The 24319-nt window shown below is 54.6% G+C and overlaps 8 protein-coding genes across 8 annotated transcripts; 4 read left to right on the plus strand and 4 right to left on the minus strand.

Annotated features, from left to right (window-relative positions):
• KVR01_009808 (uncharacterized protein) lies at positions 1-1024 on the minus strand (the record flags this gene model as incomplete). Its single annotated transcript, XM_044792822.1, has 2 exons — positions 1-729; positions 920-1024. The coding sequence occupies 2 exons, from the start codon at positions 1022-1024 to the stop codon at positions 1-3; spliced, it is 834 nt and encodes a 277-aa protein (XP_044641056.1).
• A 1980-nt stretch (positions 1025-3004) lies between these two features.
• KVR01_009929 (uncharacterized protein) lies at positions 3005-3736 on the plus strand. The gene is made up of 2 exons (XM_044792859.1): positions 3005-3521; positions 3576-3736. Exons 1-2 carry the CDS (start codon positions 3461-3463, stop codon positions 3674-3676), a joined length of 162 nt encoding a protein of 53 aa, XP_044641177.1. The 5' UTR covers positions 3005-3460; the 3' UTR covers positions 3677-3736.
• A 119-nt stretch (positions 3737-3855) lies between these two features.
• Positions 3856-5532, plus strand: KVR01_009727 (uncharacterized protein; the record flags this gene model as incomplete). Its single annotated transcript, XM_044783246.1, has 1 exon — positions 3856-5532. One exon carries the CDS (start codon positions 3856-3858, stop codon positions 5530-5532), a length of 1677 nt encoding a protein of 558 aa, XP_044640975.1.
• Positions 5533-7018: 1486 nt separating this feature from the next.
• KVR01_009885 (uncharacterized protein) lies at positions 7019-11417 on the minus strand. Its single transcript, XM_044784743.1, has 2 exons — positions 10100-11417; positions 7019-9866 (listed from the first exon to the last, which is right to left on the minus strand). The coding sequence occupies exon 2, from the start codon at positions 9658-9660 to the stop codon at positions 7654-7656; it is 2007 nt and encodes a 668-aa protein (XP_044641133.1). The 5' UTR covers positions 9661-9866; positions 10100-11417; the 3' UTR covers positions 7019-7653.
• Positions 11418-11922: 505 nt separating this feature from the next.
• Positions 11923-12458, minus strand: KVR01_010050 (uncharacterized protein; the record flags this gene model as incomplete). The annotated part of the gene is made up of 3 exons (XM_044792033.1): positions 11923-12021; positions 12070-12183; positions 12300-12458. The coding sequence occupies 3 exons, from the start codon at positions 12456-12458 to the stop codon at positions 11923-11925; spliced, it is 372 nt and encodes a 123-aa protein (XP_044641298.1).
• A 3373-nt stretch (positions 12459-15831) lies between these two features.
• KVR01_009744 (uncharacterized protein) lies at positions 15832-18105 on the plus strand (the record flags this gene model as incomplete). The annotated part of the gene is made up of 7 exons (XM_044793229.1): positions 15832-15929; positions 15961-16028; positions 17092-17181; positions 17216-17409; positions 17476-17613; positions 17697-17927; positions 18073-18105. The coding sequence occupies 7 exons, from the start codon at positions 15832-15834 to the stop codon at positions 18103-18105; spliced, it is 852 nt and encodes a 283-aa protein (XP_044640992.1).
• Positions 18106-19763: 1658 nt separating this feature from the next.
• On the minus strand, positions 19764-20321 carry KVR01_009939 (uncharacterized protein; the record flags this gene model as incomplete). Its single annotated transcript, XM_044785554.1, has 2 exons — positions 19764-19781; positions 19860-20321. The coding sequence occupies 2 exons, from the start codon at positions 20319-20321 to the stop codon at positions 19764-19766; spliced, it is 480 nt and encodes a 159-aa protein (XP_044641187.1).
• Positions 20322-20457: 136 nt separating this feature from the next.
• Positions 20458-21770, plus strand: KVR01_009894 (uncharacterized protein). The gene is made up of 2 exons (XM_044790140.1): positions 20458-20817; positions 20908-21770. The coding sequence occupies exons 1-2, from the start codon at positions 20757-20759 to the stop codon at positions 21414-21416; spliced, it is 570 nt and encodes a 189-aa protein (XP_044641142.1). The 5' UTR covers positions 20458-20756; the 3' UTR covers positions 21417-21770.
• Positions 21771-24319: the final 2549 nt, after the last annotated feature.

The raw sequence follows: 24319 nt of genomic DNA on the forward strand, positions 1-24319 counted from the left end.
TCACACGACAATCTTGGCCTCGGACTTGGGACCCCTCGTGCCGAAGATGGTGCTGCCGACCCTGACCTCGCTGCTGCCCAGGGCGATGGCGCCCTCGAAGTCCTCGCTCATGCCCATGCTCAGCTCCAGCGGGGGCGCGTCGTCGCCCCTGGCGGCCAGCAGGTCCGCGAGCTCGGCGGAGACGAGGTCGCGCTGCTCCCTGAGGCGGACAAAGTCCTCGTTCTCGTTCTCGGGGGTGGTGGCGACGCTGCGGGCGATGGCGCCGATGGTCATGAAGCCCAGCAGGTTCAGGTGCGGGCACTCGGTCAGGACGAGGCGGGCCAGGGCCACGACGTCGGCGCCCGGTGCGACGCCCGACTTGCTCTCCTCGCCCGAGGTGTTGACCTGGACGTGGACGTTGAGCCTGGGGACGTCCTGATCCTGGTCCTGGTCCTGGTCCTGGGCCGAGGAGGCGATCAGATCGCCGCGGGCCTTGTTGAGCAGCTGGGCCTTCTTTGCGGTGTCGACACTCGACACGACGAACAGGTTGGGGATCTTGGCCAGGGTCTTGCAGTGGCTCGACTGCAGGCCGCCGATGAAGTGCCAGCGGATGGAGCGCGGCAGCAGCGCTGCCTTTTGGCCCAGCTCCTGGGCGTAGTTCTCGCCAAAGTGCACGTGGTTGGCCGGGGCGCCGTGCAGGGCGAGGATGTCGTTGGCCGGCTTCAGCTTCGACACGGCCACCAGCCTGACCTGTGAGGCGTCAGTCTGTGTTGGTCGTGATGAAACAATTGCCAATGTTTCTTTTCCCCTGCCTCATCGACGACCGCTCTCTCACTCACTCAGGACCTCAGGGCCTCAGGCACTCAGGGCGGCGGCAGTGGCGAGGTTGCAGCGGGTTGACGCGGGCTGCCTGGCTGCACACCCTCGCAAAAAAACTTACATTCCGGCCCTTGGCCACTGCGGCAATCCTTTGCTGCACATCTTGCAGCTGTGAGACGAGAGCCTTGGCTCTGACGGCATCTACCTTCATCTCCGTCTCGGTCATGGCGTGTGCCGATCGACACCCCTGGCACGGTGCAGGGCTGCAGAGTTTAGAGTCCGGGGTGGTAGTGTGCAGTCTTGGTCAAGTAGCAGTGTAGATAATAATCGGGGTTGGGCTGGCACTGCTACGGCATGCACGCTGCCTTGAAAGCATAAATAAGTGTCTTGCGTCGGTTTTGTAGCCTGGGCCGCATGAGTGTGCAGTGGTAGTGTGGTAGTGTGGTAGTGCCCAGGTGCTTCTCCTATCCCGTCGCCGAATTCGCCGCAGTGGGGCGTGGGCTAATCACACACCCCCTCTGAGTGACATGTCTCACTCGGGCATCACAAGCCGACTAATAAATGACATGAGTTCCGAAACGCTGAACCTGGCCTGGTCGAGGTTTCCTGTCACTTCGTCACACCTGATTCTTCACCCAGGTATTATGATCAGACTCAACATCTGCTCCTAACAGTGCGTCAAGGACACTTCCAGTAGTACCTAATCATGGGCTGGCTATCTGTACTTTTACTCTCGGTACTATCTACCTAGGTACGCAGCCTTTACATACACCATGATATCTCTACTCGGGGAAGAAGATACCGTGTTATGACAGATTCAGAACGAGAATGTCTCAAAGAATTTCTGAAATCTTAATCTTAACACTGCCTTTGGAGACTCTTCATTCCGAATACACACCTAGGTACGCAGGCTCGCCCAGTCCAAAAGGTACTAGTTAGACATTGTTCGGGAGCATATGGCAATAAAATATCCGCTTAGAGGCTATGATGATGATCAAAGATCCAATAAAGTGGTTTGAGCAGGCATATATGCCCGCAGCTTGGACCTTCTCGGAAGACAGGTCTTGCATGATTACTTGCTTCCAAGTCTGTTCTGGGTAATTCACACACCCACCCAAAGGTTTCATTTCTAATCACCTTAAATATAAGGTGTATTTATAACTGTTATCAATATTGTGTGTTTTTGGAAGCTGTGTCTTTAAGCGTTTGCAACTGCATAAAGGCGCCACATATGTTTTGTATGTATGGGGATTAGCACTGAGTAGGCCACGGGGTAAAGTCTGATGTCTTGTCACTGATGCCACTTTGAGTGAGTTTGTATGAGCACTTTCAAATATCAACAGCCGGGTAACTCAATACGGCAAACTTGGGAAGAGCAGTTCTGTCCAAGCAATTTCTTTTTTTTTTTTGCGGTTCGTAGTCGGTGGGTGTTTGTGAGCAGTGTACCAAGGTGTTGCCCAGCTGCCACTGGCCCACACTATTCAAATTACAGGTTGAATTGCCTGGGCAGGTAGAGTTTACGAAAGTGAGTCAACGCTCTCGGGGGGTGAGTCATCTTTCTGTTTGGGTCAGTGAGGGCCAGAACTTTGAAGCAGCTGAGTAGATCTCTCATGCCATCTGATCAGTAGCTACCCATTTTGGGCTGCTACTCGAGGCAAAGTTCGTCCAACCTCTTGCAAAGAAAGTCGCCTACCTAGGTACACCCCTTCTTGCTGATAACCGCCTGGTGGCTGTTTCGGCTGTTTCGCCCCCACGCACCCATTCAGCCATTAGCTGGCTTACCTGATCACTCAAATTATCTCAGGACATATTCGATTGTTACCTGAGATCCTCGTTCTCCCTTCTTTACAGCCCTTGCACCAACCTAGGGGCCGCATGTCCGAGTTCCCTTCAAAGCACATGTGACAGTGCCATCCATCTTGACACAGATTCACATACCTCAACAACAAACCTGATATGCCTCCAAACTCTCTTACCACAACCAACATGCTAACGGAGAGCGAAACTGAAGACAGCGGCCATGAGCGGCCAACTGGTGAGAGCTCAACGCCACCCAGCACACCAGCCGGTAGCATACTGCATGCTCTGCCAGAACCTCATGCATCGTCGACGCCGTCGTCCAACGAGAACCGGTCAACGGGTCAATCGAGCAGCACTCCAAATCCGTGTCCACAGACATCTACCGTGTTTCCGCCAGGCAGCGAAGCAAGCTCTTCGGTGCCCTGGGGTCCATCTTTCTCTCCAGTAGACCAGAATAACAGCCAGGATGCCCCAGACAGACACCTTTCACCCAGGCGCGTCTCCCCAGCCGCCACTGAGGCCGGCCAAGCACTGGCTTCAGCACCATCCAGTCAAATAAGACGACCCCCAACTCCTGCTGCTTCAGTGGCTCGTGAAGCCTCTTCACGGTCAAGTGACTCTACCAGCTCGACCCGATCTCTGGATACCTACGACAAAACCATCATAGCAGCAACCGCGACGCTAGCCTACCTTCAAAGCAAGTGTGGCGAGGGCAAGTCACCCTGGGACTTCGGAGACAATGGCTGCGCCACCAAGGTCACGGTGTTGACGAAGCTTGCAAAAGGCCTGCTACGATTCCCCGGAGAGAGGATTGCAATTTCCGCAGACATTTTCCAAAAAACCATTCGTCTCACAATCGCCCATGACAGTGGGAATTGCCTACAGCCCGACTTGGACAAGCAAGCAAAAGAAGGGCCCAAAAAGTAAGTGCTCAACCATCCTGTAGCACTTTCAATGATCTTAACAAAGTGTTACAGGGAAGTCTATGAGTATGGAGACATTGCTATCGAAGCATTTCAAGGCATATGCCATGACCAAGGCAGCAACAGAGGGACTACCCATGCTGAGGGGCACCTAGTGATGCTGCGAAATATCATCGCAGGCAATGGGGAATCGAAACCACAAGGGAACACCCAGCAACTACACACAATGCAAGATGTTAACGGGAGAATGGCATACTATCTTGCTATTTCAAGATTTCCCCGTTTTTGGCACGATGCGAAGCTCGCTTGGGACACCGATCGCGACATTTAGTTGATGCCGGAAACGACCGGACGTTCAAGAAGAAAGCTCGAGTCTGCCATCGACTTTTATAACAACCACTCGGACAAGATTCATAAGGAACACCCCGGGATACTTACTGCACTTCGCTATATTCAAGACCCGGAACACCAGAGTACGCTGCACCCCCTTCGGCTTCATTTCTGGGGCCAACCTGGTCTTCGCACACCTGCACTAGGCAAATTGGAAGATCAGCACAGGAAGTGGTTCTCTCATTGCAAACTGGATTTTGCTCCTGCAAAGGAGAGTCTCGAGGACCTCAAGCGTATCCAAGACCGTGTCTCTGATCTCTGGCTGAGAACTGGGGCCGATCTAGCCACCCATGATGCAGATCCACGCATCGCGTTGGAAGCAGCACAGAGCACTCTCAAGCATATGCCATCCGAGGAGAACATTACTTCATATCTGCACACAATGGCCTTGCTGGTCTACTCAACGCGGAAAGCTCTGGAGTACAGTGCACATCTGCTTTCCCTTTGGGTGGACATCGGCAGATCTCATGGTGGGACCCTCTTGGAAGAGAAGGACACAAGGCAGGAGATCTTGCGGTGTTGTGCAGAATTTTTCAATGAACAACAGGCATGGCCCCTATTGATGAGCTGCCCCTGGACGGTCGCATTCGCTCTTCACCTTCTCGCAGACGATTCTCCAGAAGCAATGGAACATCCAGAGCGCGATGACGGGGAAGGCAACATTCGGATTTTGAGCGGAAACCCAGCGCGGCCGCCAAAGTTTGCCGCAGTCTTCGTGGCGGTCGACAATACACTGGTGAAATGCATGTTGAAGAGCTGCTTCAGACTCAACACTACTAAGAATGAAGACAAGCACCTGATGTGGAGTGTGAGGCCGTTCATAAACTGTGCGGACCACGGCTACAAGAGGTCCATTCACATCAACTTCATCTCCGATACGAGCGGACACGAAATCGAAGAGTCGGACGTGCTCCAGATGATTCGCCAGTATTGGAGGGAGCAAGACACCCTTAAATGCAGAACTCTGGCAGAAGAGGGGTTCCTACTTCTTTCACAACTTGCAGACACAAGAGAACTGTTGGACGACCATTTGCACATGAAATTCAGCCGCCCCAAAGCTCACTGCGAATGCATTCTCGCGCAACACTGGATGGCCAGACGACATCTTACCAACCAATTGTTCCCGCTCATTGGCACATCAAGCCATACGTGCCAAACTTGCGATTCTTTCCTGCGGGCCATGTTGGTGCACACCAACACGCTCCCAACAGCCCACGACCAAGAGTTCGCAGAATCCGACGCTTTGGAGCGAATGATACCTGGGACAGCAAACGCGTATCGCCTGTGCATGGTGCCCGAACAGTCACCCACACCGGTCAAGGAGGCAGTTGCTGGCGAGTTGATGTGTCGGGTGAGAATGCAGTTGAGACGGAACAAAGTTCTGCACATGCTGGAGGAACAAGTACGGGAAGCATCCAGAGGGGACATTGACAGCGACAGCCATCGTCGAGAATTCGACGGGGACAGTCTCGCGGGCACGGATCTTGGCACAGCTGGAGCAGACGAATGGGAGATCATGACGCATTCAGGAGAGGATCGAGACGAAAGGTCAGGCGTGGAGTCAGAAGGAGATTCAGGAGAAGATCCGGACGCGGACTCGGGCGGGGACTCAGACGACTAGTCACGCCGAGCATACTGGGAGCCCTCGGCCTTCTATGCCTACATTGGTAATGCGCCTGTAGTGTATATGATCCAAAATACTGTAGTATCATGTAGAGTTCCATAGTGATGAAACCGTGCTGCTTGTGGATGGCACAACTGTACAGGTCCAAGCCGGCTTGACAAGGCAGAATGGTGCACAGGTGTACTCCGTACAACATGAACAAGCAACAGCATCGGCAGACATGCCACCGCCTATGTTGTCGGAATCGTCGCACACGGCCGTCCAAGTGTGCTAATATACACCTGGACCTACGTCACGCGGTACTGGGGCTAATTCTCCGACCAGGGGCAGGTACTGTAAGAGCTGCAGCTCAAAAGGCCGCTGCGTCTAGTACACCAAAGATCTGGAACACACCTCGCCTTCAGCCCTTCAGCCTCAACTTGATACCCCTGAAAAACGCACTAGCCCACAAAACCTTAATCCTGATGCGTCGACACAACCCTCCCCGCGGCATTGGTGCAAAAAAAAATAAAGGGTTGCCTCGGGGTCGATCTCATCGGTCATTGGCCAGGTGATCAGGTACAACCAGGTGACAATCCATGTGTCGCGACCAAGTACCCCCTCAGTACTCCGCAGAGACGCAGGAATTCCAGGTCAGAGGGCCGCCAGAGTGACACTGAACACCACCCCGACCCGCCAGTGTGATGAGATACCGTAGTAGTACTACTGTGCACCCGACGGCGGTCCTTGAGATTCAGATTGAGTGCCATTGCTGGGGAAATAACACCATCCCGGCTTGCTACAACATGCGTTTTCCTGCGCCGTCGATCGGTGGCCGTGTGTGTGTCTGCATGGGTGTGTGTGTGTGTGTGTCGTCTTCAGTCCCCTGGATTAAACCAGACGGCCGCACCCCCACCGGGGAGGGCGATGCCACAGGGGCCAGTCAAGCAAAGCCAGAATACTACCGTCTGGGGCTGAAGCTTCAGCCGCCCATGCTTGCCATGTTATATGTGTGTGCGTGTGTGGTGTGTCTGTGTGTGCCCGAGAAGTTGCCGGGGCACACCCATGTTCGCTCCCCATGTCATGGGACTGGACTAAATGACATACATATTATAAACACACTACAAAGCGTGCCTTAGACCCCCTTGGCACAGGCACAGGCACAATGTGAATCCGGCAGGTGTCGTCTCAGCCTGGAAACACATAAAAGATGAGCAGACTTTTGCTGACTTGCTCTTCCCTCGGGCTGCCAGAGATCACACTATGAGGCTCTGGCACCCCAATTTGACCGCCGTCTCGACCCTGCCAGACGTCGACTCACTTGCCCTCTTGAGTGATGGTCAGTGAGCGACTGTTTGGCGGGTGCCGACCTCATGTGCAGTCCATTCGCCTTTACAGCCATCCGGCACCGTTTCGCGACACTACTCACTAGACAGCCGGGTGTTGAAACCCAAGGCAGAAACATCCAAACTAAATATCAGGCGACGAGCGTGGGACAATATGGTTTTTGTTTTTTTCCAAAGCAGTTTGATTCCCGTCTTGTTCTGTTCCGGGTCTGGTGATGATTTCCCGTGTTTTACCATCTGCCCTACACACAGCTGCAAAGATGGGGGAGTTGCTCCAAGCTGATGACCAGGCTGGGAGCAAGGCCAGGTAACAGGTAGTAATAGTGTGAACATAGCGTTCTTCTAATAAAGCAACAACAAAATAAAATACGTCGACAAAGCGCCCTTTTGTCCCCGCGATGCCACGCAATCAGTTGACTACAGGCGAAAATTGATCGCGTGTGAAAATCCAAAACCAACAACAGAACCAAGAAAACCCCGCGCGATGTGCTAGTACTCCCCGCAGAAGTTGAAATGCAAAGAACCGCCTTGTGACCCTGGAACGCCGTTTTCTCGACATCGCTGTTCCCGCTCCTTTCTACTGCCCGCCATGTGACAGACTGCCAACTTGATATGCAAGCTGAAAAAATTCAAATATTACAATGCTGGGGTATTAGGAGTCGGAAAGGAAATTAGTAGTTGGTGACAATTGGAACGGAAACAGTTTCTCCCTTTTCCTGTGTGAGCGCGGGCGTGACTATAGTCGCCGCACGGGTCGGATCCACGGCGCTGTTTTCTTCGGATGGTGGTCGTCTTACTCGATGTCCATCTCGTCCGGGTCTTCTTCCAGATAGGCCAGCTGGGCCCAAACCCTCCAATGCAGAATACCCAGGTGGGCTAAGCGCACGGCCATGTCCTCCACGAGCTCCTGCAGGGCTCCTTCTTCCCTCGACGTCTGTCCTGCCTCGGAAGACATTGAGTGATCACAACCGCCGTCGTCCCCTCGTGCGGATCCCGAACTTCCCATCCGCCCGCCAGTAGCGACGGAAAAGAGTGCGACACCGCTTAGGCTCCTGAAGTCCTTGACTCGAACGCTGAGCGACCTCATGATTCTGCGCTGGAAGGCAGCCTCGACTGCCTGGTACAGATCGCTGTTCATCTCGCAAAGGTGCTGGGCGAGCTTAGCCTCGAACCTAGGCAGGAAGTCTTGCGGAGCGTTCGTGTAGCGGAGGATTTGAATTGCAATAGAAGGTACAAGGCCTTGCCACCGCTGTTGCGGTCTCTGATTTTGCGGGGCCGTGTTCAGCAGGGCAACCAGCGAATCGTACACGGTGTTGTCCTTGTCGGATTTCGCCTCGGCGGTATCGGCTGAGGTGGGCGGCTGGAGGGTGATGTAGCCGGAACTCCTGGGCGATGAGGTTGTGGAGCCGCAGACGGAGAGTGTGAGGCTTGAAGGACGGGATGACGGCGTGTTGAAGAAGCTGAAGTCACAAGAGTTCCTGTTGCTGTGTACACTGGCTTCTTCGTCGGCCACGTACGATGGAACCGAGGTGGGCGGCTGTACGAAGGACGGCGTGACAGAAGTGATCCTGGACACACGATCCAGGTCATCATACAGTCTCATGCATACCTCGAGGTTGATGGCGTCGAGCATGTCGGAGCGAAGCTTGATGATACGCTCCTCGTCGAAAAGGAATGTGTTTGGAATGGTCTCCTTGGCTGTCGAGGGAAGGATCAGCTTGGCTAGGGCCGCAAAGAATGCAGCCGTTTCACCAAAGCTCCGGGTGTCCTGGGGCGTCCCCGAGTGACACCGCAACGCCTCCGCGTACCACAGCCGCGCCCCACTGATGTCCAGCCTACTCGCCGCAATCTTTTTGTAGAAGAACCGCTGCTCGAAGTGCACAGTGTCCTCGATCAGCATCGGCCTGAGGCACCGGATCTGATGGTTTGCAACGTCGAGCTTCATCGCCTCTAGGACGCTCAGCAGACTCCGCATACCCTTCACGAGTTCAGCCATGTCGTTGTTGCGGTTGCCGTTGGAAAGTTCGCTGTACATCTCATCCACCCACTCATCACGCATGGGGGCACAGTGAAGCTTAAGGACACCGGACAGCCACGATGCAACCTTTTCCAGATCCGCCATACCCTGGTTGAACTGTTGCATTAGAAGCTCCACGTTGAAACCCTCATGGAGGAATTCACGATCTCGTTGTGGCACCAACGTCTGTATGATCTCCTTGACAGACTTCAGCAGAATGGGCAAACACCAGTCGGCCCCGGGGGGGAACTCCCTTCTGAATGCATCCCGATCCACCACAAAAGAAGTGAGCTGGTCACGAAGCGTCGTCCAGAACTGGTTGGCCTTCTCCTGCTTCCTCCGCCCCTTGTCTCCGTCCAGATTTGGTCGGAAATGCAGTTCCGGATCGAAATTGATATCGTGACGGAGTTTGGGATTGTGAATGATCTTGCTCACGTCCAACTCGCTCAGCGTCGCCTTGGTCACAGGTGGTTCGAGCGGTCGGGGTGGGTGAGAAATGTGGCTCCTCGGTTCGGGCGTCCTCGCGGGGGCCAACTGACGAGCTTGCATATTCTCGGGCTGTATTAATGATGGACACGACGCCACTGATGGTGTCGAGGATGCTGATGTATTTGAAGTCTGGGATGTTTCGGATTCTGATCGTGGGTGCTGCAGTACATGGTCTTCTGGATCGGTCGATGTCGTACTTATTTGGTCCACTAATCTCTCTGCTGGTGCGGTTTCATTTTGAGATTCTGACCTTGAGTGTTGCGAGATGTGCCCGCCGGCGCCTTGGTCGGCCATTTTCCCTGTTCACTTCTCCAGCCCAGCTGGTCTCGTCACTGCGTTCAAGATGGTAACACAGGAAATCGTGAGGTGGGAGAACTGGTGTAAGTGACGATAAGCGATTCGCCGATAGTGGCCAAATATCCGCCTTGGGAGATCAACGACGAGACAGAAGAATATCGAGGCCGCCAGCTAGAATGCCAGCCTTAGTCAAGAAAATGTAGCTGTAGGGGCAGTGGCACACGGGTCAGCTCAGGGGTTTCTATTGCAACAGTTTTGTAGGTGGGCGAGCTCTGACTGCCAGACGGATTGAGATCTCACGCAACGGTTGGCCGCAGGATTGCCCTCTCGTGCCCAGGATACCTGCAGGCAGGTAATGAGCGCCGAGGAGTAGAATGGCGTTGTGTCCTCCGAGCAGAGGACAGGCGAGAAGATGAGCGGGAGTCTATGTACTGACCTGCAGTGTCACCAAAGGAGTCGAGTAGTCGGCGATCCCTATTCCCAGCTAAACTTGGTCGCCGTCGTCCGTGATTACGACAATGCAAGAGGCGCAGTGCTCCCGATCTTTTGAAGCGTCGACGTTGGCTCGTGTCGTCTGGGAAGGTAATGTGGCCCACGAGTAAGGCAAATTAACTGTTTGCAGAGTGGCGGATGTAATTATCGGAAGGGAGGAAGGGGCGAGAAACCGGGCGGGTCTCGTCCGGCTTGTCACAGAAGCAGTGTTGGTATGGCTGCGGGAGGGTGCGGAACAAAGAGCAGGGAATCCGAGCCCGGATGGAATGAAGCGCTGGTCCCGTTGCGACTCAAGCCAGCCGGCTTTTTTTTCTTCTTCAGGGCAGGAGGCTTTAAGTTTTTGACGGTCGAGGCGACTGTCCGTGCAATGACGGCGACTGCCCCTGAGCGCTCCTAGGGGTCAAGGCAGGGCGGTTTGAGGCGAAGTTGACTATGGCCACGGGATGGAAGTAGCCACGGGAGTACGGACGGGACTTATTGTATCGGAGCCTAGGTGGAAGGAGGCGGCTTGCAGAGTGAACGGGAGTAATGTCTAGAGTAACACAGGGTCACTCATACACACAACTTCAGACCGAGAAGCGACGGGTTGGCTGAGCGTGAGTATGCCCGGATAAGGTAAGGCGACGACGGCGTAGGCGTGTCAAATATCTGAGGGTGCCCTCTTGGTAGACTTGGTGTACAGTCGGTGCTGAAACCGCTCTAGGAAACAGGCAGCCGAAGCAAGGAGGAAAAAAAGAGGAAATTCAGTCAAAGAGAGTGACACAGGGTGGAATGAGTGGATGAGGTATCCGAGGGTTATAAGATGTTCGGTAAGGCAAGCTAAGCGGATGGGGCCCAAGGTAAGGGCGGAAAGGGAAATGCAAGGAAAGGAGTCGAACAGGAGGAGAGAAAAAAGAGAGCCAGTCAGTCGAGCACGAAGGCGAAATGGAGAGTATCAGTCAGAATGGAGGAGGAGGAAAGGGAGTGCAGGAGAGTGCATGCATGGCATTGCGTTGCATTGCGTAGCGACAGGAAAGGACAGGCTGATGGGCGAGCAAGGGAATGGCCTCGATCCAGTCAGTCAGTCTGGATTTGACCTGTACTGTACATGCCTCGTGCCGGGCGTACCACCGGGGTACCGCAGAGTACAGTCAGGGCGCGGTATGGCAGGATTTGGCACTGTCTGGGCATATTATGGTACCTGGGCGTGTACGAGCCCACCCGCCCACCGCCGAGTGGTCCGAGCTAGGCGGTACATGCCTTGTTCGTCTGGTCCGGTTACAGGATGCGTGCCTGTGTTTGTGGATGCGGCGTGTATTGGATTCTAATTAGTAAATGACGACCCGGGCCCAAGCACCAGGGAAAACCACGGCGGCCAGGGAAGCCAGCCAGGGAAGCAGGAAGCCAGCCTGCCAGCCAGCGCTGGGCAGGTAAGGTAGGCTGGGTAGGGGGGGGGCATTGGAAAATGAAAAGCTGCGTCGTCAATGCGCGCACACCCCCCAGTACCCACCGACCTGAAGGGACCCCAGCCGAGATGTAACCCTCTTGGTCGCCTTGCCCGCGACGTACCCTGCGCGGGCTGGCGGGCTAACCACATTTCGAACCTCAGATCCAGGAACCTGGGGCTTGCGCGGGAGGAAGCAGAGGGAGAGGATGGGGAAGCAGGGGGCGGGCCAGCACGGCCAGGCACAGGCACACAGGCACAGGCACAGGCATAGGCACAGGCGCAGGCACGGTATGGCTGGCTTGCTCCCCGCCCCCCCAAAGGACAAAGCCTCAACGTGGTCGCTATATTCCGACGGGATGAGGGATTGATCGCCGTGGCAGCTGTTTGGATGTGGAGCCGCAGGCGGTACTCGGTACATGGGACCCAGCCCACAGCATACGCTAGGTGGTGTGGGCTGTGGTCTGCGTGCTGGCCCTGTGGCTTGCGACCGGGCAGCCGACTGTGGACTGCGCTCGTGACGGGAGAACGGCCGTCGTGATGTCTGGTACTGATGCTGGCACGTGCTCGCAGGCGAGGCGAGGCAAGGGCCTGGTCTGGCAAATCTGGGTCACGGTGCCCGAGGATGGGGATTGTGGATGTGGATGGGCATGGTAATTCCCACCATTGCCACCGTCTGGTGGTCCAGGTTACCACGGGCCAGATGCACAGTACCATCGACCATCGGCCATCGGCCATCGGTCATGGGCCATGGACCATGGACCAGATACCAGATACCAGATTCCCCAGCGGCGGCGGGCAGCCAGGTGGCATGCCTGGCAGGCCTGGCAGGCCGGACCATGATCTTCACCGGGCTGGCGCTGGTCGAGGACTGTCCCATGGGATGGAATGGATGCGCAGGATGCTTTGGAACGCGCGAGGCAATGGTGGCTTGCAGTGCCTTCCCTTTACACGGAAGGCCCACAGCAGAGGAGCAGAGGGCTTTCGGTCGGCTCGAGCCACGGCGTTAGCCTCTAGGTAGGGACAGCTAGGCCCGGCCGAATCGAGTTGGTGCAGGTGGCCAGGAGGGAGAAATGCAGGCTAATGGTAATAATGTCGTGGGAAGGGGACGACGAGTGTCATATGCCTCATGCAGTAATGGCAATGTGATGTGCACCGAGGTGGTGAGCGTGTACTGTGTAGTCAAGACGTACTATGTATGGTCGTGGTGGAGGTGGAGGTCGAGGTGGAGGATGGTGTGCGGTGTGTGTGGTGTGTGTTGGTGGTACTGTACATGCCTGGCCTGGTGGTACCAACCAACAGTTCCTCGGCCCCTTCCCAGTCTGGCAACCGGAGGCTGATGTCATTCAGAATGAGGCTGTCCAACAGCCACAGCTGTGCTGCTTTGACCCCCCACGGCTTGGGCGTGGGACTCAGCTGAGCTGCAAGCCATCATTTCTCTCTGTCTGCTCATCAGGAGGATCAAAGCAGCTCGCAGGCAGCCGTTATACCTGCAGACTTGATCGTCTCTCCCTCTATTTGGTCTTCGTCTGTCTACTTCAGTAGTTCCGAGGGAGGGGCCCCCTTGCAACGCACATTGCTCAGTGCTTCTTGCCCTGAGTCGCAGCGCTCGGCTTGGGAGTAGTACATGCACATGTACCTCTCTCTGTCAGGTACCGCGTACTACGTACCACTTACCGCGTACTGTACTCCGTACCACTCACTGCCTGCACGTCCCGTCTCGCTGATTCCCAGGAAACAAACATGATGAGAAAAAGGGAGGCAATATAAGACGAAAAAAAAAAGAAGAAAAAAAAAAGGGATTGACACGGCCCTCACCAACTCTAAAACAAGAAACGTTGCAGGAGAAACGAAGAACGGGCCTGGCCGGTGCTGGTGCTGATGCTGATAATGCCAGTGCTGATGGCTGATGCTGATAGCCGGCACACAGGGACTGGGATGAAAGATGAGTAGATACGATGGCGCGCCCGCACAAGCCAGCACAAGCCCAAGCCCACGTCTCGTCCGCATTCCATCCTTTTTTTTTGTCGCCCATTACGACAAGAGCACGACACGCCGCTGCATCATTCTGCGCCCGCACTCGATTCATGGCCCAGCTCCATGCGTCCAGCTCTGATTCTGATAGAAATGGCCCGACTTCCGACCCTTGGTTCCCCGGCTGCCAGGCTAGACCACCTGAGTAGGAACTCTGCGAACCACGCACCACGGCGGGGCAGGGGGCCAAGATCTGACCTCGAGCGCATTCCACCAGGCGTGCACTCAGACATTGAAGAGACCACCACTACCGCGGCACGGGCTGAGGTCATCGCCGCATCCCAACCGCGCCGTCGTTGCAGTCGATGTTGCTGTGCTCCCACAACTGCATGTAGCGCGTTTGATGCCCGTGACTGTCACTATGACTCGATTGGACCCGGGGCCCAGGGACGGTGAGCAGCTTGTCCTGGACAAGGACTCGGTCGCCACCGCACCCACCGCCTTCGCTGGCCCCGAAGCCGGCAGCTCTACACCATGCAGAAATCCGCAGAAGTACGGTGAGCCTGCAGCACGCACCACGCAGCACTCAGCACGCAGTACTCAGCAGCACGCAGCGGCGATGTGCTGTACACGCTCCCAATGTGGTATTGCACGCCACAGAGGCCTCGTGACCTGACCTTTTGCCGTCGCCGCCAGCAGACAGCACAGCTTGCATTCATTAACCGCCATTTCCGTCGAGGTCCGACCGGACGGGACACCGCATCTGCCCCTGCCACCAAAGCTTGGAGGGTCGTCAAACACTAATGGGGTGCGGGCGGCGACCATCACATCGGTGCAGCGTCGTGCCCACGATGGAAGCTATTGCCTTCCGCTCCTGTGCCCCGGGGTGTGAGTCGTACTAGTGGCGCCCTCATCCCCGGCTGGAGCCCAACCTGAAGATCCGAATCCAACGTAGACCAGACCGACCACCTGTGTTTTCTCGCCTGCCTGGCAGCTCCTGGCAGCCTGGGAACTCATGGATCGGCTCTAATGATGGGTTGCAACACGCGTGCTGGACCGCCCTACCCAATGCTACCTACCACCACCGTCTCCAATCGACGCCGCACTGTCACGACAACTACACCGTCACCCTGAGCGTGGCCGGCTGGGCGTTTGGACAGACTCGTTCAGAGGACCTTTTTGGGCCTCGTTCGCCGGGACCCGAAACCAGCAGGATCAGAGAGCCATGGGACCGCGCAGATTACCACCTCGGACGGCTGGCGGGAGTTGAAACAGGACATCGTCCCTGTGTAGTATGATACAACCGGCATAGCCTCGCTGGTCTCCAGACGCAACAGTCCCAAGCAGCCCACTCTCAGATGAGGTCTCAGCACAGGTTCCCGGGTGGAGAAGCAAGCTGCAGACGACGGCCGCTCGTGTAATCCACGGCTCAACTATACTAATGCTAATGGGATAGGGATCAAGGATTTTCTTCCAGCGCCCATCACGGACAAGCCCCGTAAGCTGAATGAATCCTCGGATCCAGTTGCTCGGTATTGGAACGCGAAGGCGAATGGGCAGAGGCAACGAGGCTGGCCTCCAGGGGTGGTCTGTCGGATTCGGCCCAACCCAGAAGGGTAGGACGAGGGCCGATCTGAGGAACCCTCGCGCCGTTTGTTTCAATTTCCAGAATCCGCCCTGGACCTTGTTAACCGTTGCAGTGTGTGATCTATTTTTTGTTTTGCATTTCGCAGCTTTCGGCCATACCATCCCAGCTTCTTGGTCTGCATTCCAACGGCAGATAATGTGCTGCAGCAACCTCAAGGTTCGGCACATACGGCTTCTCATTACCCACTCAACCACTTACCAACCACTCAGGCCACTGTCCGAGACAGATACTATGGACGCAGATTAATTGGGTCTCAGGAGTCTGTTGTCCGGCTCCTCATCCGGCCCATTGCCCGCCGCCGTCAAACATCTATGCTATGCAGTACGAGCCGGGCATCAACAACAAAGCAATTCGTCCCTCCGGAACCCAGGTGCCACAGTGTGACGTTTCGACACTGTGGCGTGTGTGAATGGTGGCTGTGATGGCTCCAGGAGTGCAACTAGCCGCGTCGATGACTGCATCTGCACCTTCATCTGCACAAGGCGACACAATATGCACCCCCGGACACGGTCAACAATAGCCTCCCTCCCAAGGCACCCGCTTGCGTGGCACCAAAACCCCCACCGCGCATCCAGTGGACCTCTCCTTCTCGACACCACGTCTCATAAGAGGGACATCGGCATTATTCGCCATGCCGTCCATTCCAACCAGCCTCAACACCACGGATCCGATCGCCACCGCCTCTTCCAGCTGGTGGGTGGGGGGCCCAAGGGGAACCCGGCCCTGGACGTGGCCGGCTTACTACGACTGATCCCAGCAGCGGCCATGTGGCATTGCAAGGTCGGCGTCGGTATTACCGTGTCGGCCACCCTGCCCTTTCTAATGTAAGTCCGACGCCAATGGCCCAGTGGGAAGTCTCAGAAACATTATGGTGCAGCCGCAAATTGCAGTCACCTCAAGCACTGCATGGCATAAACGAACCGACCAACAACAGCAGTAGAAGCATCACCATCACACATGACCTCGGGGCGGTGATGGTGGCTGCCTGCCAGCGAACTTTGCATTTCCGGCCCCGACAGTCAACACATGCAATGATCCACTGCCAGCCACATCTAGTTGTTGAGCGCCTTGAGTTTACACGTGCATGTTACCCCGCGAAACCAAAAAATTCAACCAAGCGTCGTCAACCAATCTCTCCGTGACCCCAGGGAACCAGTCAGTAAACGACGGTCATCAACATCGAATCCACACCCGCCGCAGCGGCATCGGTCTAGCTACGTGTTCGCGTTCGGCGCAAAGACCGCAAAACCGTGCATTCTTTTGCATCAGCCTGTGGCGGCTTCCGGCATGAGGCGGCGATGAACCAATCACCAGTAGTGGCTGAGAGCTCGAGCGCGATGGCAACCACGACGACGCATTGGCAATGCTGGGAGCCGTTGACTATCACACTGCTTGGCAGGTGGTCATCTTTCTGTGACCCGAAATCCACCGTAGCTGAGATGCTCTTCAGCCTGCCGCGTATTACCTGTGGCTCTCTGCAGCGACAGCTCTGTCTCTGTCGCGTCGTTCTTTAGTTTGAACCTTCCTCCGCACAGGCACGTGGATAAGCACAGACAAGGTTTGTCCGTGGTTGTATTCAGAGACGCCTCTTCTGTTTCAGAGGCTAGCCAACATGACTATGACGAGGGGCAAAAAGGAATTGGGTTTTGTGTCTCAGGGTCGCAACTCATGATACAACTCCTCCGTGGCATTTCGGCGCAGAGCCGCGTAGCCAGCGCAACATCCGGATCATTACTCCACCGGAACTTGGTCCAGCAGACTCTGTAGAAGTCGTCCCGCCCGCGTTTTGTCTTCTGCTTCAGACAATCACCGATTCGGAACATGCCTAGCGAGTGCGGTCTTGATGATCAAGATGTCCTGACTCGTCCGTGCAGATTTTCTTGGTCGTGAGGGTTTCATCACCAGGACAATTCAGCCCAACCAGACACGCAGTATCTGCACCGATCTCACCGACGATTGGAGCTCTCTCCACACGTCATTTGTCTGGTAGGAATATGTCATCCCCGGCAGTCCAGCCCCTTCAATTGTGCACACCTTCGGCGCAATTGGGCAAGGCGTCATACACGGGGAGGCCCTCGACGCCGTAGGCCTCGGGAGGCTTCCTGCTGCCTTCCGTGCAGAGGGTGACCGTCCCCGGAGGCCCGGATCGATCCCAGGGTCAGGGGACCGAGGTGTTAAAATTAGCAATCAAAACAACAATGGGGGAGGGGTAGGCTACGCTGAGAGATGGCTTGGGACATCTGCCAGCTGAGTAAATGCAGACCCCCTCGACCAGCTAACCCTGCGGGCCCGGGGCGTCCCACTCTGTGAACCCTTCGATTCGGCCTTCTGGAAGGCTTTGACGCATCCATTCCCGCCCCGCCGAGGCTTAACCCGGCGGACACTTAGAATGATCCACACACTCCTGCGTCTTGCGTCTCGACCGCTACTATGAGCTGACCACGCCCTCGGAAACATTGCGCCATTCGAATGTCCGTGTGGCTCCCGTCTTTGGAGGCACCAAGGATCCCTCTGACTCCGGGGGCATGCAGCTGGCAGAGGAGGAGGACTGGCGACGTGGTACTGGCGGTGACCACACGCACTCGGCCTCGCCTCATGTTGCAACTCCAGGCTGAATGTTGCAGGGAGGATGCCAGTTGCCGGATTCAATTGGGTCAAATAGCGACGAACCATGTCAGGACTACCTATGCCTTTGTGACGAGGCCGGCAACTCTAGCATCGCGATTGGTTGCTTTGTAAACAGGTCCGCACGCCTGTGGCCCACGCAAAGTTTAGGGACGCCTCCTGCTTCAACAAAACTTTTGCACATATTCTACTTCGAATCGACACCCAATGGACCCGTTCTGAACTGGAAGGAGCTCCGACTGCTAAGCTGTGCTTTGCCACAGCATCTTTGTCCGTCTGAATGCAACGTAAAGGATCGGAACATCTGTCCCAGAAATGGGGTCTCGACGTTGTGCGAGGGACGGACATGAATACCGAGCGCAGGCTTCCACCGCAAAGACTCCGGTGATACACGATCGTGCTTCCTGCCTGCCACATCTCGAGGAACAAAATCCTGACGGGCCGGGTGGTCTACAGACACACAAGCCGGTCAGTTCTTGAGACCTCGATGCTTTCACTCGGCTGTACCTCCGCTGCTTGCTCGCTTGACAAGACCAACTAAGCTCCCGAGTTCTTCATCAATGGTTGTTTAAAGCAGTGCGTCACGAGCTGCAACCAACCACGCGACGGCTGTTGCCGGGATTGTGTACATCGAAAAGACTTGAAAGGACATCTTGAGGATTCCAGTACTCCATCGTTTCACAGCATTACTCTGTCTCGTCGTCAACACTCGACTAAGGCGACTGATACCACCCGTCGTTACAGTACCTCAAGAAGTGAAGCCTTGACGAGCATCTGCAGAGGCGTATCGATGGTCACCATGGCTATGCTGAATATGGAAGCTACAAGAGGCCATGGTATCACTCGCACGAGCAGCGGGCTGGAGTTTTATGCACAGAATCACACGACAGGTGGGAGGACTTGAGACGAAGCCATCCTAGGTGATACAATGTCGTCTGAATGGTGAGAAAATTGTAAAGATTGGGGGCAAAGCTGTCCCATTTCAAGCCCACCACACCAACTTGGGGCGCGTAGTACTGGCAAGCCCCATAGCACATGCCTTCATGCCCAACCGCGTCTGTGAGCTCGTACTTGCTTCAACCGCCCACACCACCCAGGACTACATGACTAGACTTGAGCAGTGTGCGTGATGGTAGCAGAAACGCCAACTGGCTCAGCCTTCTGGCACGCGGCAGATGCATTGACGCAGGGTCAAGTCAGGGTGACCTGGAGGTATCTTTCAGGTACTTATTTACAGCCGCACAGTTACACGCCTCCGGCGCTCCCACTCCATGAAAAAGGACGATACCTGCTGAGAAACAGAAGCCGTGGATTGGTTGCAGTCCTCACGTCGAACCACCTTAGATCTTGGAGTTGGCTTGCGAGAAAAAGACAGAGTAAGAGAAACAATCATCATTGAGGATGAACCTTTTGATGCCACGCAGACATGAGAGGACACCACGGGATGAGTGGGAGAGTCGGTGAGGAATGATGACGAGCTGAAGAACATCAGATCTCCGGCCCAATGATGGATGAGGTTTCGAAACTGGTGTGCCGCAGGCAAGAGGCAAACTTTCTTCGCGCACGTCAAGACTCTAGGCCGCACACTCCGCCATGACACGGGTGTTGGGACACCGAGCCACGCACAACGCCCGCCTTGGCCCTGCGTTACTTGGCCCTGCCTTGGACGATATCCTTCGACCATAATACCCGGCCCCGTTGGTGTACGTGATGCTCCCATGTTCGCTCCACAAAGAAAGTCAAAATACCGTCTCCCAGTAGCATCTGAGAAAGACCTGTTGCTTGGCCGGCATAGAGCCATCATCAGACTGACTGATGGCACAGCCCCCCTTTGAGATCCTGACAAACGCCTTCGAGCTCCATATCGGGTATGCCATTGAGGAAAAGAAGTGATGTCACGTCGCCAGTCGTCGGAACGTTTCGAAGGGTCTCGCCGGCTTATATCATGAAAGACAGCTAGAGCAAGTCAGCAGTGCTGCAGGGGTCGGTAAGAAGGGACAGAGGCATGGGAGGGGAACTCCGCGCTCAACTTACAGCCATGCCGACGCAGCATATACTTATATAGGGGCTAAGGCGCTCGCCTACGCGGGCGCATTTCCAGAAGACACCCATGGGACCATCCTTTTTCCTGTCCAGGACGCTGGGGAACATGTCGTGCACGTAGGCGCATGTGCAGATCAGGAGGAGGATGACGAGGAGGAGGGACTGGAAGTTGAAGAGGGCGGACTGCGAGGGCGACGCGGCTGCTGTCAGCAGGGTATCTCTGGCCTCGACGGGGTTGGGGAGTCCGAACACACCATGGTTGCTCACTCTCAGCGCCGGCTGGGTTTCACAGGTGTTGGCTGTTGTTATTTGATCAACGACAGTCGTGCGAACGACGTGTGTTGGCGACGTAGGGCGGAAGCGGCGAAGCCTGTTGTTTTGGACACAGTATTGAATGCCGAGCAGCTGGAAGGGCAGGTGTCGTAAGGCCTGGCCGGCCGCCCTAGCTTGCATGTGGTTGCGGCTACCTCTACCCACTCACATTAGGATCCCTGCAAGTTCCCGCATGAGCGTGCCTGAACACCTAGGGTGCACGGCCCCACTTACGACCCCAGCAACTCTTCCCTCGGCCGACCATCAATCCACTCTCCATCTTCACCACGCGCGAGCTTCACCCCCAGGCGCAGGCCCGACGTTGCACCAACATCAGCCTTGTCTCAAAGCTGACGGTTCCGAGTCTCACCTTTTGACAACAGCGCAATCTTCTCCACAGGTCTGGGTTGGCTTTTCCTTGACCTCAACCCCAAGCACCGAATCACGACTGCACGCAGGTCGTTCGAGGCACGCCCAAGACAGCTCGTCAGTCTCCCGTGCCTCGTCCCGCTTTGGGACTCACTCGCCGCACAACATTCTCTGCTGTGGCCCCCAGCTCTCAAGAAACCCCGCAAGATGGAGCCCCGAGCACGAGCCGGCAAAAACGTCGGGAAGGCCAACTTTAGCACCCCGGAGCGTAAGAGTGCTTCCGCAAGACAAGACCCTCGGCAACCTCTCGTGCTTTTGCGCGCCCGTGTGCTAACTCAGACCCCTCCCACCAACACAGTGACCCAGTTTTTGATCGCGCACGGCGACTCACGCCAACCCCTACCGGAGACGATCCGCATCCTCGACGAGATCCTGACCGAGTTCATCCAGGGCGTGTCCTTCGAGGCGACGCGCGTGGCGCAGCTCGCGGGCCGCCAGAAGGTGAAGTACGAGGACTTCCAGTTCGCCATGCGCAGGAACCCGGTCTTCCTCGGGAAGGCAGCCGAGAACAAGGAGCTCCGCGAGATCATCGAAAAGCAGCGCAAGGTCTTTAATGAGGACGAGATGATCAAGGAGGACCTTGGCGACGGCGCGGGCGCGGGAGGCGCGGCCGCCGGCACCGCCAGGAGCACCGGACCTGGTAGGGCAAAGAAGAGGGCTGCTCCTGGCGGAGGAGGGGAGGGCAGCCAGGCCAACGGCTCGGGGGAACCAGCCGCCCGTGCGAGCGGTGTTGATGACGAGGAGCTGGGCGAGATGGACGACGTCGACGACGCGGAGCTTGTAGGAGCCGGTGGCCGGAAGGCTTAGGAGGCGTCCTCGCACGGCCGGGCGACTCAGCGGCGGAAGGTCTCCTTCTCGACGCCTACCCCACCTACATGACCAAGTGATTTCACGATTGAGCATAGCGAAGGCGTTTTCTTCCTTTTTCTTTTTGGTGGGTGTAAGTTGCGAGGGGACATGCAGCATCAGGGCACTTGCGCAGGAATCAGTTATCCCAGGTGAGAGGAACAGGAACTTAAACTAGGATGAATAAACCTTCTAGTCTGTCACAACCAGAATCCTGCTGATGAGACTTGAGCCCATCATGTGGAGCTCTACCTAGGTAGTCTTTTTATAATACTTGTAAATATTATTTACTTTTATTTTTTATATATTTTAAAATATATATAATATTTCTTAAATATAAAAAAAGATAACTAATATAAGGATAATAAGTATTATATATAAATAGTATTATTAATATTATCTCTAGCTTATATATAGTAAACTTAAGTAGAAGATTAAAAAAGATTAATGAGTGCGGTGACGCGGGATCGAACCGCGGACCTTCAGATGTTGCACTGGAGTTAGGACTTCAGTCTGACGCTCTCCCAACTGAGCCATCCCCGCTTTGACTATTTTTAAGCTGAAAGTATTTACTATATAATATATTATAAAAAATATATATAAAAAGAATATAAAAAAGATACCCTTATTTTATATTTAATAGTTTTATTTTTAAATTTTATATATATAATTTATATAAAATTTTTATATAGTTTTACTTTTATTTTTTATATATTTAAAAATATATATAGTGCCTTTATATAATAATAGAATTATTATAAAGTATAAATAAAGAGTGATTTAGAATTTAATTTCAACGAGCTCTTAATGAACACATAATTCACACTTGGGCGGGGTGGCAAATCCTCGTCCATGGCTTCATGTACAAGATCCCGAATCTAGCTAATGGAGAACAATGATTACATATGTTGGCTGATTATACTGCTTTTATATTAGCTAGGTAACTTTTACTGTAAGTTTTCTGAAGAGAAATAATAGAGATGAATAGAAACTAAGTATTCAATCGACACTAGCACCCCCACTAAACTTCGCTAACCGAAGAGAATTGATGGTTGCCGAGTACTGCTCTTGTGCTGGTGATAGTGTTGCAATGATGTTGGAGCTTGCCTGCCCAGCGCCCATGAAATGCTCTCGTAGCACCATTGTTAAAGTCGACGACCGGAACGGAATCCTGTTTGAACCTTGAGACCAAGCTCTCATGACCTCTTTACTGCTAACAAGTCTGTGTTGATCTGTCGCCCTTGACGCTCTTGAGGAGTCTGCTTGGTGGTTCGCAGTCCAGCTCCACTTCCCTCGGAGCCTGCAAGATCAACGAAAGCCATCTTGGCTCCTCGGCACGGAAAATCCTTCGATTCAAGAATAGACTCGATCTCCCTTTCCACGGCAGTTACCCGAGCCTCGTATAAAGCTTTCTCTGCCTCAGCTGTTTATATGCGCTCCTCGTCTTTCGGATGGTCAGGGTTAGGCATCCATCCGCCGTCTGATGCGCGCATCAGACTCTTCATCGACTCTTCAACATTGACGTCTATTATAGCATCCTTCCCCACAGGCACGAGCTCGGATTGGCGATCGATCCAAGACTGTCTCACATCTATCAAGGGTTGGCTGACGACCTCAAGTTCCAACACGGCGTGAGTTCTGGCACTTTGACTACGGACGCTCGATGAGCCTGTTTCACGGTGCTAAAGGGCCTGAGTGACCTCCCGTTGGAAGTCCTCAAATGACCAGCATGGCTGCTGGATGATGGGACGAACACGAACTTTGCCCCCTACTAGAACCTCGGTCTCTCCGCGGATGTGGACTTTACCGTCAGGACCTTGTCTGACATGGCATTCAGAACGGTTATTGAGAAGATCAAATGCTGAATTCTGCCGTAACTCGAAAAGGCGGAGCCCAATGCCCAACTCTTGGTTCTTGTTTTGGGCGTTGAGAGGGTCGAGAGCTGTAAAGAGGTCCTTCGCGGCAGCGAGACATAGCCCAAGTTCCTGAGTCTCTTCATTATTATAATCTAGGATCGTATGCGTCTTGCCGCTGCCGGAGTGGCCATATGCGAAAAAGCTGCAGCTCTCGCCATGAAGGACTTTGGAGATGTTTGGAGCTAGAATGGCCTGTGAGTTGTTGTCTTTTGGACCGAAGATGGTGTGGAATGCTGCGGGACTTGTCCATGGACAACCTTTAGCCGATATTTGAGGTTTTACAGATGCGGAACGAAGGCGTCGGGAGCCTGACAGCGTGACCCACTCAATCATACCAATATGCCCTCTTCCGGTAAAAGTGGGCGCCATCTGGCAAAAGCGTTGATAGACTCGGGTTTCGCTCCGGTAGATATTATCATTTTGGGAATGTGGTAAAGAAGATGGGAGAAGAACAGTGCTGATTATTGAAAGAAGAAATCCAGCAGTGTCGGGCAAGTATTTACATAGGCATCCTAGACCACATCCACGAAATCACGAAGACATATGGGTACTCCTTGCGTACCACTTTATTGGTCTCCCCGTCTGGCGTGGAACCTGCTCTTTCTTGCCCTTTTCTGCCGAGACCCTTTGGCCCGCGATGAAGCTGTGTCGATGCTCAAAGATTACCCCGGCCAAGACGGACTCTGGGAGACGAGGTCGCTCTACGCCTTGGCGTTAAGATGCACTGCTATAGAACAGAAAAATGGTGTCGAAGGTACGCCGGCAGGATAGTGGCAGCGACTTTTACGTCGAGAATTCGCCTTTGAAAATGGTGGCAGTCGTATTATGCTTCGCCACCTAGAGAAGAATATGACAACGTCGAATTGGGAATTGGTGGAGGAAGTGGCCGAGGTCCACGGTGAGGTTGAAGATGTGCTGTGGGAGTGACGGCGTATTACAGGACCAGGG

Source organism: Diaporthe batatas (assembly GCF_019321695.1).
Source record: "Diaporthe batatas strain CRI 302-4 chromosome Unknown Contig00012, whole genome shotgun sequence".
NCBI lineage: Eukaryota > Fungi > Ascomycota > Sordariomycetes > Diaporthales > Diaporthaceae > Diaporthe > Diaporthe batatas.

Coding starts and splice junctions, on each gene's coding strand:
- KVR01_009929 (XM_044792859.1), top strand. CDS start 3,461: ATGACAGTGGGAATTGCCTACAGCCCGACTTGGACAAGCAAGCAAAAG. Junction 3,522..3,575: donor GCAAAAGAAGGGCCCAAAAA/GTAAGTGCTCAA, acceptor AAAGTGTTACAG/GGAAGTCTATGAGTATGGAG.
- KVR01_009885 (XM_044784743.1), bottom strand. CDS start 9,660: ATGGCCGACCAAGGCGCCGGCGGGCACATCTCGCAACACTCAAGGTCA.
- KVR01_009894 (XM_044790140.1), top strand. CDS start 20,757: ATGGAGCCCCGAGCACGAGCCGGCAAAAACGTCGGGAAGGCCAACTTT. Junction 20,818..20,907: donor CAACTTTAGCACCCCGGAGC/GTAAGAGTGCTT, acceptor CCACCAACACAG/TGACCCAGTTTTTGATCGCG.